The sequence below is a fragment of the Sturnira hondurensis genome, unplaced genomic scaffold (genome assembly GCF_014824575.4).
Source record: "Sturnira hondurensis isolate 20B ecotype Veracruz unplaced genomic scaffold, ASM1482457v3 Scaffold0006413, whole genome shotgun sequence".
Classification (NCBI taxonomy): Eukaryota; Metazoa; Chordata; class Mammalia; order Chiroptera; family Phyllostomidae; genus Sturnira; species Sturnira hondurensis.
Window position 1 is genome coordinate 35,526,756 of NW_028079044.1, and position 14,206 is coordinate 35,540,961.

Consider the following 14,206-nt stretch of genomic DNA (forward strand, 5'->3'; position numbering starts at 1 on the left):
AATAAGGTGATGAATACTAATCATGCATGTTATGCAGATATGAATGCAGTTAATTTGGTAAATATACAAACAGTTTTATAAAACACACACAGACCACGCAAACGTCACGACTTCACTCTCACACTAGAGAAAGTAACGAAAAGGAGTGCACTCACAGAGAGAAAACTTGTTGCTGTTGTCTTTCCCTGGAAACAACTTAAATCCTCTAGATTTAAAATCTATGGCCTTTTTCACTAGTTAAGGAAACAAACAAAAACATGTATCAGGATATACAATTTTAAAATGAAACTCAAGTTAACAAATTTTGTTAGCATGGATTTATGCAAGTTAAAGAAACTGCTTTCTTAAGTTTGATACAGGGTACCCAGAAGAAATTTATTAAAAAAGGAAAAATTAGTAATATTATCACTAAGGAGTAAAATACCAAGCAGTAAGGAAGGATTTTAAGTGTTGTATGGGGAAAATCCTACATATATATAGGAATTTTTAATATTATCCAAGGTTTTATATGAGAGCAAAGCATTAATACTTTATCATAAACCACTTGAATTCATCAGATTTTATGTATTAAACTGGAAAAATTAAAAACATAAAAGTGGAAAGAATTTAATCAATTTGGTCATTAAAATAAATTAACATATTTCTAAAGTAATTTAGCCTACTTGAAATGTTAGGACACATTTAATAAAATGGCATAAATGGAAAAATATAAAATATATTTTAACATTTCTGCCAATAACCACTTTCTTTCATAGTCATTGCTTTTGACAGTATGATTGACATCAGTGCATACTGTATAACATTTGTGAAAGTAAATTACAGCTAAAATGTCTCACGACTCTTTTTGATATGACAATATTGGAAATCAATACCAATAAGAGTGTGTGGCATACATCCTGCACTGAAAGTTTAAAAGCATGTGACTGGGTTTGCTTAAAATAATAATAAATTTAAGGAAATAAGTTAAAATATTTTTTAAAAAGAATCATTTCCTTTTGTATATTAATTATGTAACTTAATTTTTAAAAGTAATAAACAAGTTCAGAAGACTTTAACTTTTAATGACATCAAGCAAAATAAAGAAAATTTATTTAATTAAAAGCTCAATAATTTAAAAAATTATGCAATGTTGTCTAATGTGATACTTAAATTTAAATATCAATTATTTTCATTAAAAAAACAGCATGAACAAGAATGCTAGGGATTGAGTTTACTTCCTCAATTATAATTAAGAATTTTTTACAAATTGTTTTTTGTGAGGTTTATAGGTAGAGATAATGGACTAAAATAATAGACAATTAGGTTTTATCCAAGCCATAAATTTAAAAAGAAACAAAACTGTTTTTGTTAGTTTAAAATGACCATTTCACAAATTGCAAATTGCCACTTTATCCAAATAGTTCAAATTATGAATATTTTATTGGCTTTGAAACATTTTAAAGTTATTTTTTCTTGTTAATATTCTCAAAGAAAGAGATTTAAAGACAAGGTCTGATGATGTTCTAGAACATAGTTAAGAACTACCCATATACACTACATATAAAATAAAAGAGGAAAATGACCACTAAAGTAGCATTTTAAAGAGCACTACTTCTTAGCAAGCATTAGTTGTGTGATTTTGGACCAGAATCTTCCTTTTTACCTGGGTCTCTTCTCTTAAAATGAGAGGCTGCAACTGGAGGACTGCTCAGTTTCTTTACAGTTTTGAGATTATCTATGTCCCTTAATTTACAGTGGAAAGATGACTTAATTTACAGTGGAAACATGTCTCAAGTTGTACTTCTTGTTGTTATTCTCTTTCACATACCCACCCTTATGGTAAGCTAAAGTTTATTTCTACTGAAGTTTTCAATTGCTTTAAATTTATTTTCTGTCACTTGTCAATTTGCTGGGTGTCTTAAAATTCCTTGCATTTTTTATCTTGAGGCATAATTCTAGATTCTCCAAGTCCAAACACAAACTGTAAGTAGGAATTCTGCGTCTACATTTTTTTGCATTATAAGATCTGAAGTATTACAAATGAATCTACAGATTTCATGGTGGTTTCAACACAAATCTGGGATTCTTAAAACTACAAAGATTGTAAGTCAACAGGCAAGAATGAAAGAAGAAAAATTCAGAAGGTCAAAGAGCTCAGTTGTATAATGTGTTACTAGAAAAGGATGTTGAAAACTACAAAATGTGTGTGTGTGTGTGTGTGTGTGTGTGTGTGTGTGTGTGTGTGTGTGTGTTGGGCCGACTGTGTGCTGGGCTGATTGTATGTTGGGCAGCATTCACAGATATCCCTGGTAATTGGTTTGGGTCCTAACTCCATGGAATCTTATTTTTCAATCACTTTAAAAAACTGCGTAATATTTTTTGCTTGGAAAACTTAACAGAGTACAAAATTTTTTTAAAAGTCACTGCATTTTACAAAATTATTTTTTTTAATTTTCGTAAGTCTAGATTGAATTCATTTTGTAATTTTTTTATTTAAGTAAAAGTGGATGTAATAAATAACCGATTTTAAATCACACAACTAATATTTGAATAAAGACTCTAAAATTTGTACATGGGTTTTCTTTCTCCCCAGAATTCAAACAAATTCAGGAGCTCATAACACTTAAGTAGATATCAGCAGATGTGCCCACAATGCTCTACTGCTGAAGTAGGTCTTAAAGTTATAGTGAGCTCTGAAACATGAGGATGAAAAGTGTGGAATTTTTAATAAGCTCTTTATGGATTCTGGTAGTCAGCAAATACAATTACTACACGCCAAGGGTTACCATCAGTAGGATTCATGCTTTTAACAATTTTAAGACGGTCGCAGCCTTTAATTTAATTAAGGTTTAACCTTCATTTTCTGACACTTTCAAATAAACTTTTTAGTATCTTTGGTCCTACAATTAAATACGAAGTTCCCCTTTATTCAATTTCTTAGACCCCTTTTTTGTTTTGATATATCATTCTTTTGAGTGAAAATGAGTTTCTGTTTTATTTATAATTGCTGTTTTCTTTCTATGAATTAATTTTACCACAGATAATTTGACTATAAAATGTAACATGAAAAATGATTCATATTCTTTTAGTGTGTGGGGAGGATGCTTAGTGTGGCCCTGGTTTTCAAACTTCTGAAATCAGCTCTACAACAAAAATAGATCTGAAGGTCGATTTTAAATACTCTTATTCAAAATAAATATAGTAATTTTATACCACATATCAGTACTTGTTTTACCCTCCACGTCAGAGAGCACGTATGTGCACTATAATGCCTTCCAGCATGATGCTAACTGAGACTGAAGCAGCTGCTTCAGTACTGGTGACCAGCTGGTGCAGTTAATGAACAGCATCAGACTCGGTGCAATGGAATGTATTCTTCCACTACAAATTTCATTAGTACACTAAACAATTTTAAATAAAAAAGCCAGAAAAATTACTTTAATGCATGGCGATATTCTCTCATCCCTTTCTGATTTCTGATGATCATATTTTACTCAAGTTCTTCACTAGAAGTCTTGGTATCATTACCTGGATTCTATTTTTTTTAAGTGTAAATAGGCTCTGATTGCTGTCTTTGATGCAGCGTTATCCTGCTCTTCATGGCTATATATATATATATATATATATATGTCAACTCAGGTTCTACATTGTCTGCATGCCTTCCTGGATCTTGCCTCTTCATCATTCTTTGTACAGAAGGTTGATTTGAATGGGCTACGTTCTGCCACACAAACTGTAGCACTGCACCAACAGCAATGACATCACCTAAGGGCTTCTTAGAAAGGGGGACTGTCAAGCCCCACCCCAGGCTTTTGCATTAGAATTCATGGCTTAACAAGATCCCCAGGTAATTCTTATGAGCATTCAAGTTTGTTAAGTACTAGACTCTATCAATCAGACTCCCTTATACACCGAAGAATGCAGGAAGACAGGGGGTGGGAGGAAGGTAAGATCAAGATTATTCCACAGTTTCTTATCATCACATTGACTGGTGTTGACGAGGACCCTTAACTGAAGGCTATTCTCAAGCCAGCCAACTATATATACAGCTCTCTGTTCAACATGTCTCTCCTCTCGTCCCAATGGGTTGCAAATAGTGATAGCCTAGCTGCTACTACTCTAGGTTATTACATGTTTCCTTGTGGTTCCTTTATATGAACTCATTTTGAAATTAGCCTTTGGTAGGTAAACCCTTGTTGAATTAGCACTTGTTCCATTGTTTCCCAATGGACTGTGGTGGATATACCACTGGTACATGGAAATCACTAGAGATTTGATGTTTCAAGAACTATATTAAGTAGCATCTTCTTAATTTGTCTATAACCACTCTTACAATCTTCAAAAGACTATATCCAAGTAAAATTATGGATGGTTGTCGCCGATCATTCTAACATTGGTTGCTTACTTGTTTCCTAGGGAATGCTCTGAAGAACTATATCACCCATCTATGCTCTTTTCTAGAAATTATCTCCCAAAGAATAATAGAAAATTCACAAGAATAAAATAGACAAAAGGCAAGGCAAGTGAGTTGGCCGTATTGAAGTTAGAGAGTAACTGAACGAAGGATAAAATTGGCAAGAAAAAACTACGAGGCTAATAGAAACCTGAGATGAACTGAAAGTTACATATTAATTTGGTATAACTTACGCATGAGATTAATGTAAATGGTACTAAATAGAACTATATATGTAGTCATTTCCATAATTCTCTATCAACATTGCATTAAACTATGTATTTTTATTTCTAAGAAAATCAGCTACCTAAGATATTTAAAATTCTTTGCTAAATATTTTTTATGTCTTCACATATTTTTTATCATATGAAACTTTTTATATAACTAGAACATATGTTTTTGTTGTAAAAGTGCCACCTGGGGACAGTATCACTTATTGGTTGTGTTTCTAAGGCATAGCTACTCTATGCCAACATTTTTTAAAAACAGGATTATTTCCCTCCTTCCTATAGATATAAAATAGGGAAGGGCTAAGTAAATTGCTCAAGTTCATTCATATGTTAGTAAAAGGTGTTCATTCATTGACTCTGAAACTTCAGTCCTGGAATCTAAACCACCATCTGACTGTGAATGATAGCCCTCTATATATTCAAGCAGAATTCCCACGTGTACACAGATGAGATTAGTGCATCCTGTCCTTATTTCTTCTTTTTAAGGTGAAGCTAATAATAAAAATTTTAAGTAGTCAACAATATCTGATTTTAAAATGGTTTACTTTTGTATAGAGCAGAATCACCTCTATTAATTGAATTTAATAATGAATAAAATGACTATTTACTAACAATGCTGAGTTTAACCTCATGGTTTGAAGCCTCTTAATATTTTATCTTAAAATTTGGACAAATGAATTAAAAAGGTATAGCAAAAGCCAACTGCTTTACAAAATTCAAATCATCATACAGTCGTTTTAGTAAATCATCTTTGTCTGCATTCCTTTATAATGGGGAAGTTCAGGAGGGTTGATGAACTTTATTTCCCTCTTCATGTAAGCCTACTAAAGAAAAAAACTTTTCTAACTTCTCTGGGCTCTAGATCAAAACTATCTAGGAATTTCTGTCATTTTAATCCCATTTGGCATTGTGAAGAAATATCATTTGAAGAATATTTTAAACAAAGAAAAGTTGAGTATCAATACTAAAAACCTATAGTCCATGACTTAGGCTACAAATGATGTGATTATGAAGAGAAAAATATTCTAGGCAATGCACCCTTAACCTAACACCATGCTGTTCTACCACGGATGAAGGTTCTGCTGTTTCTAAAATGCTAAAGCTTAATTGTATGATTTCACTCTATGCACAGCAGGGAAACCATACGCTCTAGAACACTCCATGTGAGGGAAGCAGCTTGTTGCAAAAGTGGGTGAAAATGCCCTGAAATAATTCTGAACAAGATAAAAATGTCTCTGACACAGGACCATGTCTTCAACTCCAAAAAGCAGGGGAGTCAGCTTTGGCACCAGCTTTAATTACAAATAGGAAGTCCAGTCCCTTCAAAATATTTTAAAAAGGGAAGAGATTTGAAAGTCACAAGCATCCCATTCACTGTGACTATCTGATTCGAAGGTAAAATAATTAATTATAGAAATCATTGGGGAAAATCAGGAATACATAAAACTGATTTCCTTTCCTATCTTTAAAGGTAAACCTTCCCTTTTAATTCGATGCAGTAAATATTATCTTCCTTTTTTTACTCATTCTATAAAAAATAGAAAGCAGTACATTAAACCAATGAATAAGCTACCAAGATATCTGATTAATGATTATTAGCAAACATAACAATAGGGTTGAAAATTGGGAAAAAATATCATTAATGAAATCAAGTCATTGTTATAAGATGATGGTTCCAGGTGATATTAAAATACATATAATTCCTAAGATCCACTCAAAGAAAAAGAAAACCACTGGGTCATTCGAAGTTCTTAATTTCTATATATTAATAACTTGGAAGCACAGCTTGAGAGGTAGTACTCAATAAAATGTTAAAATGTTTTAGCTTTAGGATTTAAAGATTTAGGATTTAAAGATTTATCACTGGTGAAAAAAATAAAAGTGTCATTGCCTAATATTGTCATGAAACTTTTCAGGCATTCACATTACTTTAATCTTATACCTTTTAAAAATACATAAACCTGTTTCCAAGTAAATCCTAACACTTCTTTTCTCCCTAAAAACAATTTATTCTCCAAACTATGAAATAATTAAAAGTAAAAAATATACTTACTGTTATGAATGACATAGCATTGACAATTTCACAAATGTGATAAAATGTAGTCATAGAATATAAAATGAGGATGATGTTCAGTAAATAATTATGTATTTGAATAGTAAATTGGTACATTTCAGGACATGGATTTGTAAATTGTTCCAAATACTGACAATGAACACAATTTTTCATAAAATAATATAATTAAATAATGCCATGAGAACTATAAAAATGGAAAAAAGATAAGATAAAGCATGCAATAGTCAATTTATAAATATATAGTAAATATGTATTTACTTAACCGATATCAAATTTCCTGCACAAAAAGTAATAATGAATTTAATAGAGTATCTTATAACAATCACATGAAACCAGATAATTTTAAAGTTATAAATTATTCACTCAGTTATTATTTATGCTGAACATGCATGAAAATCAATACATCTGTTAATCTCATAGAGGGCTAGGGAATTTAATCAAGCAATCAAATGCAGATTCACCATTTATATAAAATGAAAGATAATGCTTAATTATTCAGTCATAAAATATTTTGAATTGGCAATCAATTTTTGTATACTTCTCTTTTACTAATTTTTTCCCATCAATCAGGTAGTCTTTCAGAGATTTGAAACATGATAAGTAAAGGGCAACTAAAACCTATAATTTTCTTGTTATTTGATAATGCACTTAAAAATAATTTCAGGTGCAGAGAATTTGGGGTAAAAATTAAAAATATTACATTAGTTAAAATTTGACTTGGGAGTGTTTTCATCATTTGTTCACATGTTCATTTATCTTTTTAGTGAAATCATAACTAATGTCATCAGCTCTGCCTTAAGGACTGACAGAATTAATTATTGTCATTAAACTTCACCAAGGAAATCCTTCTGCCTAAGATATCCCTTCCACTCAGGAATTGCCTACCTTCCAACTCACTCTTATAGAATTAAAGTTTAGCTTTAGGATAATATCTAGGACAGCTTATCAGTATTGTGATCATTCCAGTCGAGAACAAGTTCTCGTGGACCCTGGACAGGGGGCAGGTCCTGTTTGAAAGGTATTGCTCTCCGCATGTTAGTCGTCCTCATTTATATTCTTGTCAGTGTAACCTGTAATCTTGTTATAAATGAAAAATTTAAGATTCCACTCCAACCCCATCAAGTCACAATCTGCCTTCTGGCCAGAGCACCAGGGGATTTGGGTTCACGTTAAAGTTTGAGAGAAGTACAGTCTCAGATTTAGACTCCAAGTCCCTACTGACTCTTCATTTCACCTCTCTCTACTTGACCACTTTGTCTGCCTGCCTCTATTTACTTGTCAGTTTTTCTTTAATTTCTTGCTAAAATGACTTATTTTTAAAAGTTCCATTAGACAATGTTACTTCCCTGCTAAAGCCTTCTTATCTCATTTAGATCAAAATAAAGCTCTTTATTCAGGCCTCAGAGCCTACCTATAAGGTCTGCTGGTATCTCGCCTCAACACCACCACTTTCTGCATCCACTGAGATCCAGGCATACTAGGCTTTCTTCTCCCTAAGCAAAGCTCAAAATTTCATGAACTAATTTTTTAAATGTCTGATACGCTTTCTACTCTAGTACTGGCATGTCTGTCTTCTTCCTGCTATTTAGGTCTCAGTTTAAATCTTAACCCCTCAAAGAGGCTTTTCCTGACCATGCAAACTAAGGTAGTCACTCATATATTACATAACCTATTTTAATTTTTGGCCTAGATATTGCTTCCATCAGGTAGTTATCTGTTTATTTGCTTGTAGTTCATTTCTCCCCACATTAATATAAACTCAACTATGCAAGGTCTATTTAATTTTGTTCAATGTTTTATAGACAAGTATTGAAAGAGAGTCTCACATGTAAGTACATAACAAATGTTTGCTGAAGAAACAAACAAATAAGGAAGGGAAGGAAAGGAAGTAAGGGAAGAAGAAAATAAAAGAAAGAAAATTAAGGATGGGAAGAAAGAAAAAGGAAGAGAGGAAGGAGAAAGGGAGGAAAGAAAGATAGGTAGATAGATAGATAGCTAGATAGATCAATGGATAGATAGATAAATAGGTCTTAAAGAAAATAACTCTTGTCTTGGACACTCTCTGAAAGCCAAGCTACAGTTAGATGTTCAAATGGAGTGCTTTTGGAATTTAGAGAAAATACGTAGGCATAGGGCCCTGTGCAAAAAATGTACATGATAGAGTTCCCCTTTCCTGGGATTAGAGGAACATCAATCTCTAACCTTCTTGGTGGTAGCGTGGGCCACTTTTATGCTTATTTTAACACTGGCACTATGTTACATAGATAACCATAATTATGTGCCTATCAACTCAAACATCAAGAGAAAGTGTATGATAATAAATGTATTAATAAACAATATCTCTGAATAGCTTCACAGACACTTATGATTAGAAGGTATATTGATAATCATATTATGGCACTCTTTAATGTAGAGACACTTTCTAAATACCCAATTTTACCATCAAGTTATTCTTTAATATCTTAGTGATTGAGGAATGTACTATATTTAAAGCAAACTCAATGTGAGAAGAGTTTACTTTATCGTAAATCATTTGCGTCTTCAGTAGTTCTGTACACTAAGTTCTACAAGTACGAATGAACAGGTTTAATTTCTCTTACATATAACAATGTATCACACAGTTGAGGACAGCTATAACTCATCCTTACTTCCATATCATACTCATTGTGTAGCAATTTTTCCCTTAAATTGATCAATAAATTCTCTTTGTATTGCTTTTCCTTTAAAATAGAGATCATATTTTATACTTGCTTTCACTTCATCACACGCTTAGCACAAAGATACTATGCTCAATAAAACCCTGCTACTTGCTAGACATATATCAGTATCCATTAAGCAACCATTCATAAATTAACTTCCCCATTGCGATATTTCTTACGAAGATTTAAAAGAAGATGTTTTGGATTTACAGATTAACACTCTATGAAATCATTAATAGAACTTTTCAACACAGTATCAGTTGCTTGCAAACTATTAAACATATTAAAATATATTTTACATGTAGCCAGATAGCTTATTAGTGAAAGGCACATAGCAGATCCCCCAAAACTGTTATTTTCACACAGTAGAGATTTTTTCACATTACAATCTAGTTTTTTGAACAAAGTTGCATATACTTTAGCATCTCACTTCTGAAATACACTGTGAATGAAGTGAATTTCTGTGTCTGACAGTCTGCAGTCTTCCCCTTTTTGCTGAGTAATGTAAAAGCGCAGATAAGCTTACTCAAAAAGTCTGCTTATGATAAAAATGGAAAAAAAACACTTGATTTTGTTTGGTTTAAAATCACTGATGTAATATGAATGGTTTTATGGTAAATTGCCATTCTTACCTGAAAATAATAAAAAGTTCTATTTAAAAACTGATTAAAGTAGGCTTTATTTTTTAAAAAATTAAAGATTGTATTTTTTTTTAATTTTAGAGAGAAAGAAAGGAAAAGAGAAAGAGAGGGAGGGAAATATTAATGTGTGGTTGCCTCTCATGTGCCCTCAGTCAGGGACCTGGCCCACAGCCCAGACATGTGTCCTGACTGGGAGTTGAACCAGCGACCCTTTGGTTCACTGGCAAGTACTCACTCCACTGAACCACACCAGCCAGGACAATACTGGATTTCTGTTAAGCTGCCATTATTGGTGGGGGTGGGGGCTCTACATCATATTCAACTTGAGTTAAACATAATTTCATGTTACTTCATAAATTAAACTAAAACTCTGTTTAATGCTATTGAAATGCTAGCTATTAAACATTGTGCAGGACTGTCAGTGCGGGACTGACTACACTATGTCAGAACAAACAGCACCATGGCTATAAAGGCTCACACGTAACATGTATTGAACTCCAAAGATGTCACAGCCATCTAGTTAAGTTTCTACTACAAAGGATGATTTTAAAAAGAATATATATATGTGTGTATATATATATATATATATATACATACGTATATATGTGTGTGTGTATATATATATAGTTTTCCAGAGAATATGTCCACATTTTTTACTCAAAAACAGAAACTACCAAGACTGTTCATTAACAGTTGACAGAACTTGTCCACACATTAGATAAATAAATAAATAAATATCACTTTAGTACAATACACAAGATAAACAATGTTAAAATAAATGTTTGGAGTAAAACACACATTAATGATTATTTTGAGATGGTATGAATATAAACTTCCTGAAGAAGAAAGCCTAATTGTGCTCATCATCTATATTACTTTAGCCTTATTTTAACCTAATACAAAGCTTTTCATATGTACATTGGATCCTGTGAGTTTTGAATACATAAAAAAATGAATGAATACTAGTCAAGCAGTATGATTGCCAAGTTTTCATAAGGCTCTGCCAGACCATAATATTCTCTACAGAATAATGGTGTTACATTGAATGATCTGAAGGAGTGCATCTAATTCTAAGACATATACATTTAGTAATATAGGGCACTTATAATTTTTAAATCATATCATCACATAATATCTGCTATTTTAAGGAAACTTTGAGTTGAAATATTAATATCTTAGTACTATACATGAACTAATGGATTTAGGAATTATTGAGAAAAGTACTTTATGTTAATACTAATAAATGATTTCAGAAGACATATTATTAAGGCAACAAACTATTCTGATAAAGTTATAAATATCACTATATATTTTATTACCTAATTCTAAACATAAGGATAGTTTATAAACTAAAAACATAGTTTTTTTAGGTTTATTTATGTGAATATAAATCTCCCTTTAAGCATAGTTAAACACTTCCTTTTTTTATCTTGATATAGACTCATCATATTTCTATTCAGCATTAGTATCTACTCAACATTTGGAATGCATCTAAGTGATGAAAACACAACTTACTAGTTTAACACTTTATTTACCTTGCAAGAATTAATTCAAACATTCCCTGTGAAGCCTTTCTCCGCTTATATCTTGACAGGTAATCAGTCGACTTTACTTCAATAGTATTTGAAAAATACTGCTAGGACAGTGTTTCTCAGACTAAATTTGTAACTGCTCTTTTTAAATGTTATACATAGACTGTTGGGTGCCATCACCTGCTAGGTTCATTGTTATAGGCCTAACTACCCAGTCCAATGTCATACTCGATAGCAAGTTAAACAAATTTAGTAAATAATATTGAAAATAAGAACAAGTGGTATTTTTTGAACACAAGCCAGCATCTCTGCTACATTTTTTCACATAACCGTCTATTTGTCAGGTATTCTCAGCTACTGAGAACTTGCAGCTTTGAAAGTATATGGTTTTGTTCAAGGTCATACAGCTAACAAGGGGCAGAGTGAAGTCCCAGCTGTATCTGAACTCAAAACTAAACAGAGATGGTGGGTGTTCTGGTGTTATCATTCAACTAGAAGAAACTATCTAAATTTTTAATGCTTCTGCCCAATTACACATGTTCAATCATCTCAATAATCATAATGTTGTACACACTATGATACTATTTTGCAGATATGGAAATTGACTTCCAATAATTCTGTGACCTGCCCAGGATCTTCCTCACAGTAGGTGGCAAAGTGGACTAAAATTGAGTCAATAAAAATTGAATTCTAGTTCTGAGGACTACTGGGCTCTAATCCAGGAAATGGCAGTGAGCTGCTAATACACAGTTCAAAGAAGATCTAAAACAATATTATTTACTAGTATTTTAATTCATTTTTTGCTTCTTATTTCAACATCAAAAGACTCTGAAAATAAAAATGGTGTTGTTTTACTGAGAACAAGTGGAAAGCAAAAAAAATTACTTAAGATAATTGAAATTGATTTAGTGCTGTTTTAACCCTACTACAATAAGAAAATTAGTTACAGTACCATAGAGAGAATTGGACATACATTTAATAAATATTCTAACTTTTTTCAGATTTATAATTGAGCAGCTGTTCTTTATAATCTAACTAGTTACAGTGATTAAGATGTAACATACCATCCATTAATTCTGAACCCACACTCACACACTCAAGTATGAATACTATTTGCAATTTCAGTGTTCAGGTCTTCTGTGTGTTCATAGTGACACTGATGGAAACTATAAGTACTCTGCCTCGGGCTATTATTAACAAATTAAAAATTAGTAATGACTAAGAACACCATAAACTAAAAGTGTAACTGCAGTGTGAATAGCAAAAAGTGATGAAAATACTACATTATCACATAAGGCATAGCAGTGCGGGCTCTCAGATATCAAAGACCAGTGCTGCTGTGCCTTCTTGTCACAGAGAGTGATTAAATTCAGCAAAATAACACCTGTTTTATTACACTGATATTTATTCATATGAAATTCATTAACTATAGAGTTCTTGTGTTTAATTATAAATTGTTTTTGACTTCATAAATGTATAAGAGCTATAGGCAAGGCATTTATATCCAGTTCGAAGTGGTAATATAATAAAAACAATATATTACTGTGGGTTAATGAAAATGTTGTTGCCTTTCATGGGATAAAAAAAAGCTAGTCTTTTTAAAACTGTGAAAACATGAAGTAGTTGTCTTTAATTCTATGAAATGTGCAAATATTTGATCACAGTAAAGTCTAATTTTATGTCTTTTAAGTGAGGCAAATGATCTGGCTAATGAAATTACAGATAATTATTCATTAGTATAGCAAATATCTAAACACATCTGTGTGTCAGAAGCTAAAGTCTAGCAATGAAACATGAACAAGATCCATCTACTCTTTAACTAAAAGAATTTAACAGTTACAAGGCAAGTCAAGGGCTGGCGATTCCAAAAGCAAAGAAAGTCCAGGATACAACAGTGAGTAATACCAGAAAAACCTAAACTTCATGGAGGTGACAATTTAAGCTAAAATGTGGGAAAAAATTCGAGTGACCTGATTGCAAGAAAGAAGAGATACATTTTGAAAGTAGTTTAAGGTAGAAAAGAACATGGTGAGTTTGACAAATTTTTAAAAAATATTCTGTTTGGCAAAGAGTGAGAGGGAGAGATAGAGAGAGACTGAGATCATGAGAGTCATGGGAGATGAATTTGGAGATGTGGACCAAAGCCAGAGCATGAAGTTTCTTGTGGGTTTATCACCAAGTCTCGATTTTATTCCTAAAATCTTTGGGAAACAACTAGAAGCCTTAACACAGTGGAATTAATCATAGATGTGATTAAACATTCATTTTTAAAAGGTAATTCTGACACATTGTGGAGAATATGACAGATGAAAAATAATTATTTTATCTCTAAAATGTCTAGAATAATTAAGCAATTAGTTTTATATTATATCTACTGATTATTTAAAATGTTGATTAAGGGACTCACTGCCTGAATAGCCTACATCTTTAGTATTGTTATCAGTCATAAGCTTCAGAAAATCTTCCTTGCATCACCGAGATACATGGGTTTTTCTATGACCTCTACACTATCTCTGTCTCTTAAAAGGAAGAGATCATATATAATTTAACTTTAACTTTCCCAAAGATCAGAGCAAGGTACTCAGTAGGAATTTCATG

General features: G+C 32.0%; 1 protein-coding gene across 3 annotated transcripts in view; it reads right to left on the minus strand.

The window, feature by feature from the left end:
* The window catches only part of CSMD3 (CUB and Sushi multiple domains 3), a 935,029-nt gene that overhangs the window by 562,690 nt on the left and 358,133 nt on the right, over positions 1–14,206 (minus strand). For 2 of the 3 annotated variants that reach the window (XM_037048421.1, XM_037048420.1), the window contains one exon: positions 156–233. The exons of the other annotated variant lie outside the window; for it this stretch is intronic. In XM_037048421.1, coding sequence (XP_036904316.1) covers positions 156–233 — 78 coding nt within the window. The remainder of the gene's footprint in view (positions 1–155; positions 234–14,206) is intronic. 3 annotated transcript variants of the gene reach the window in all.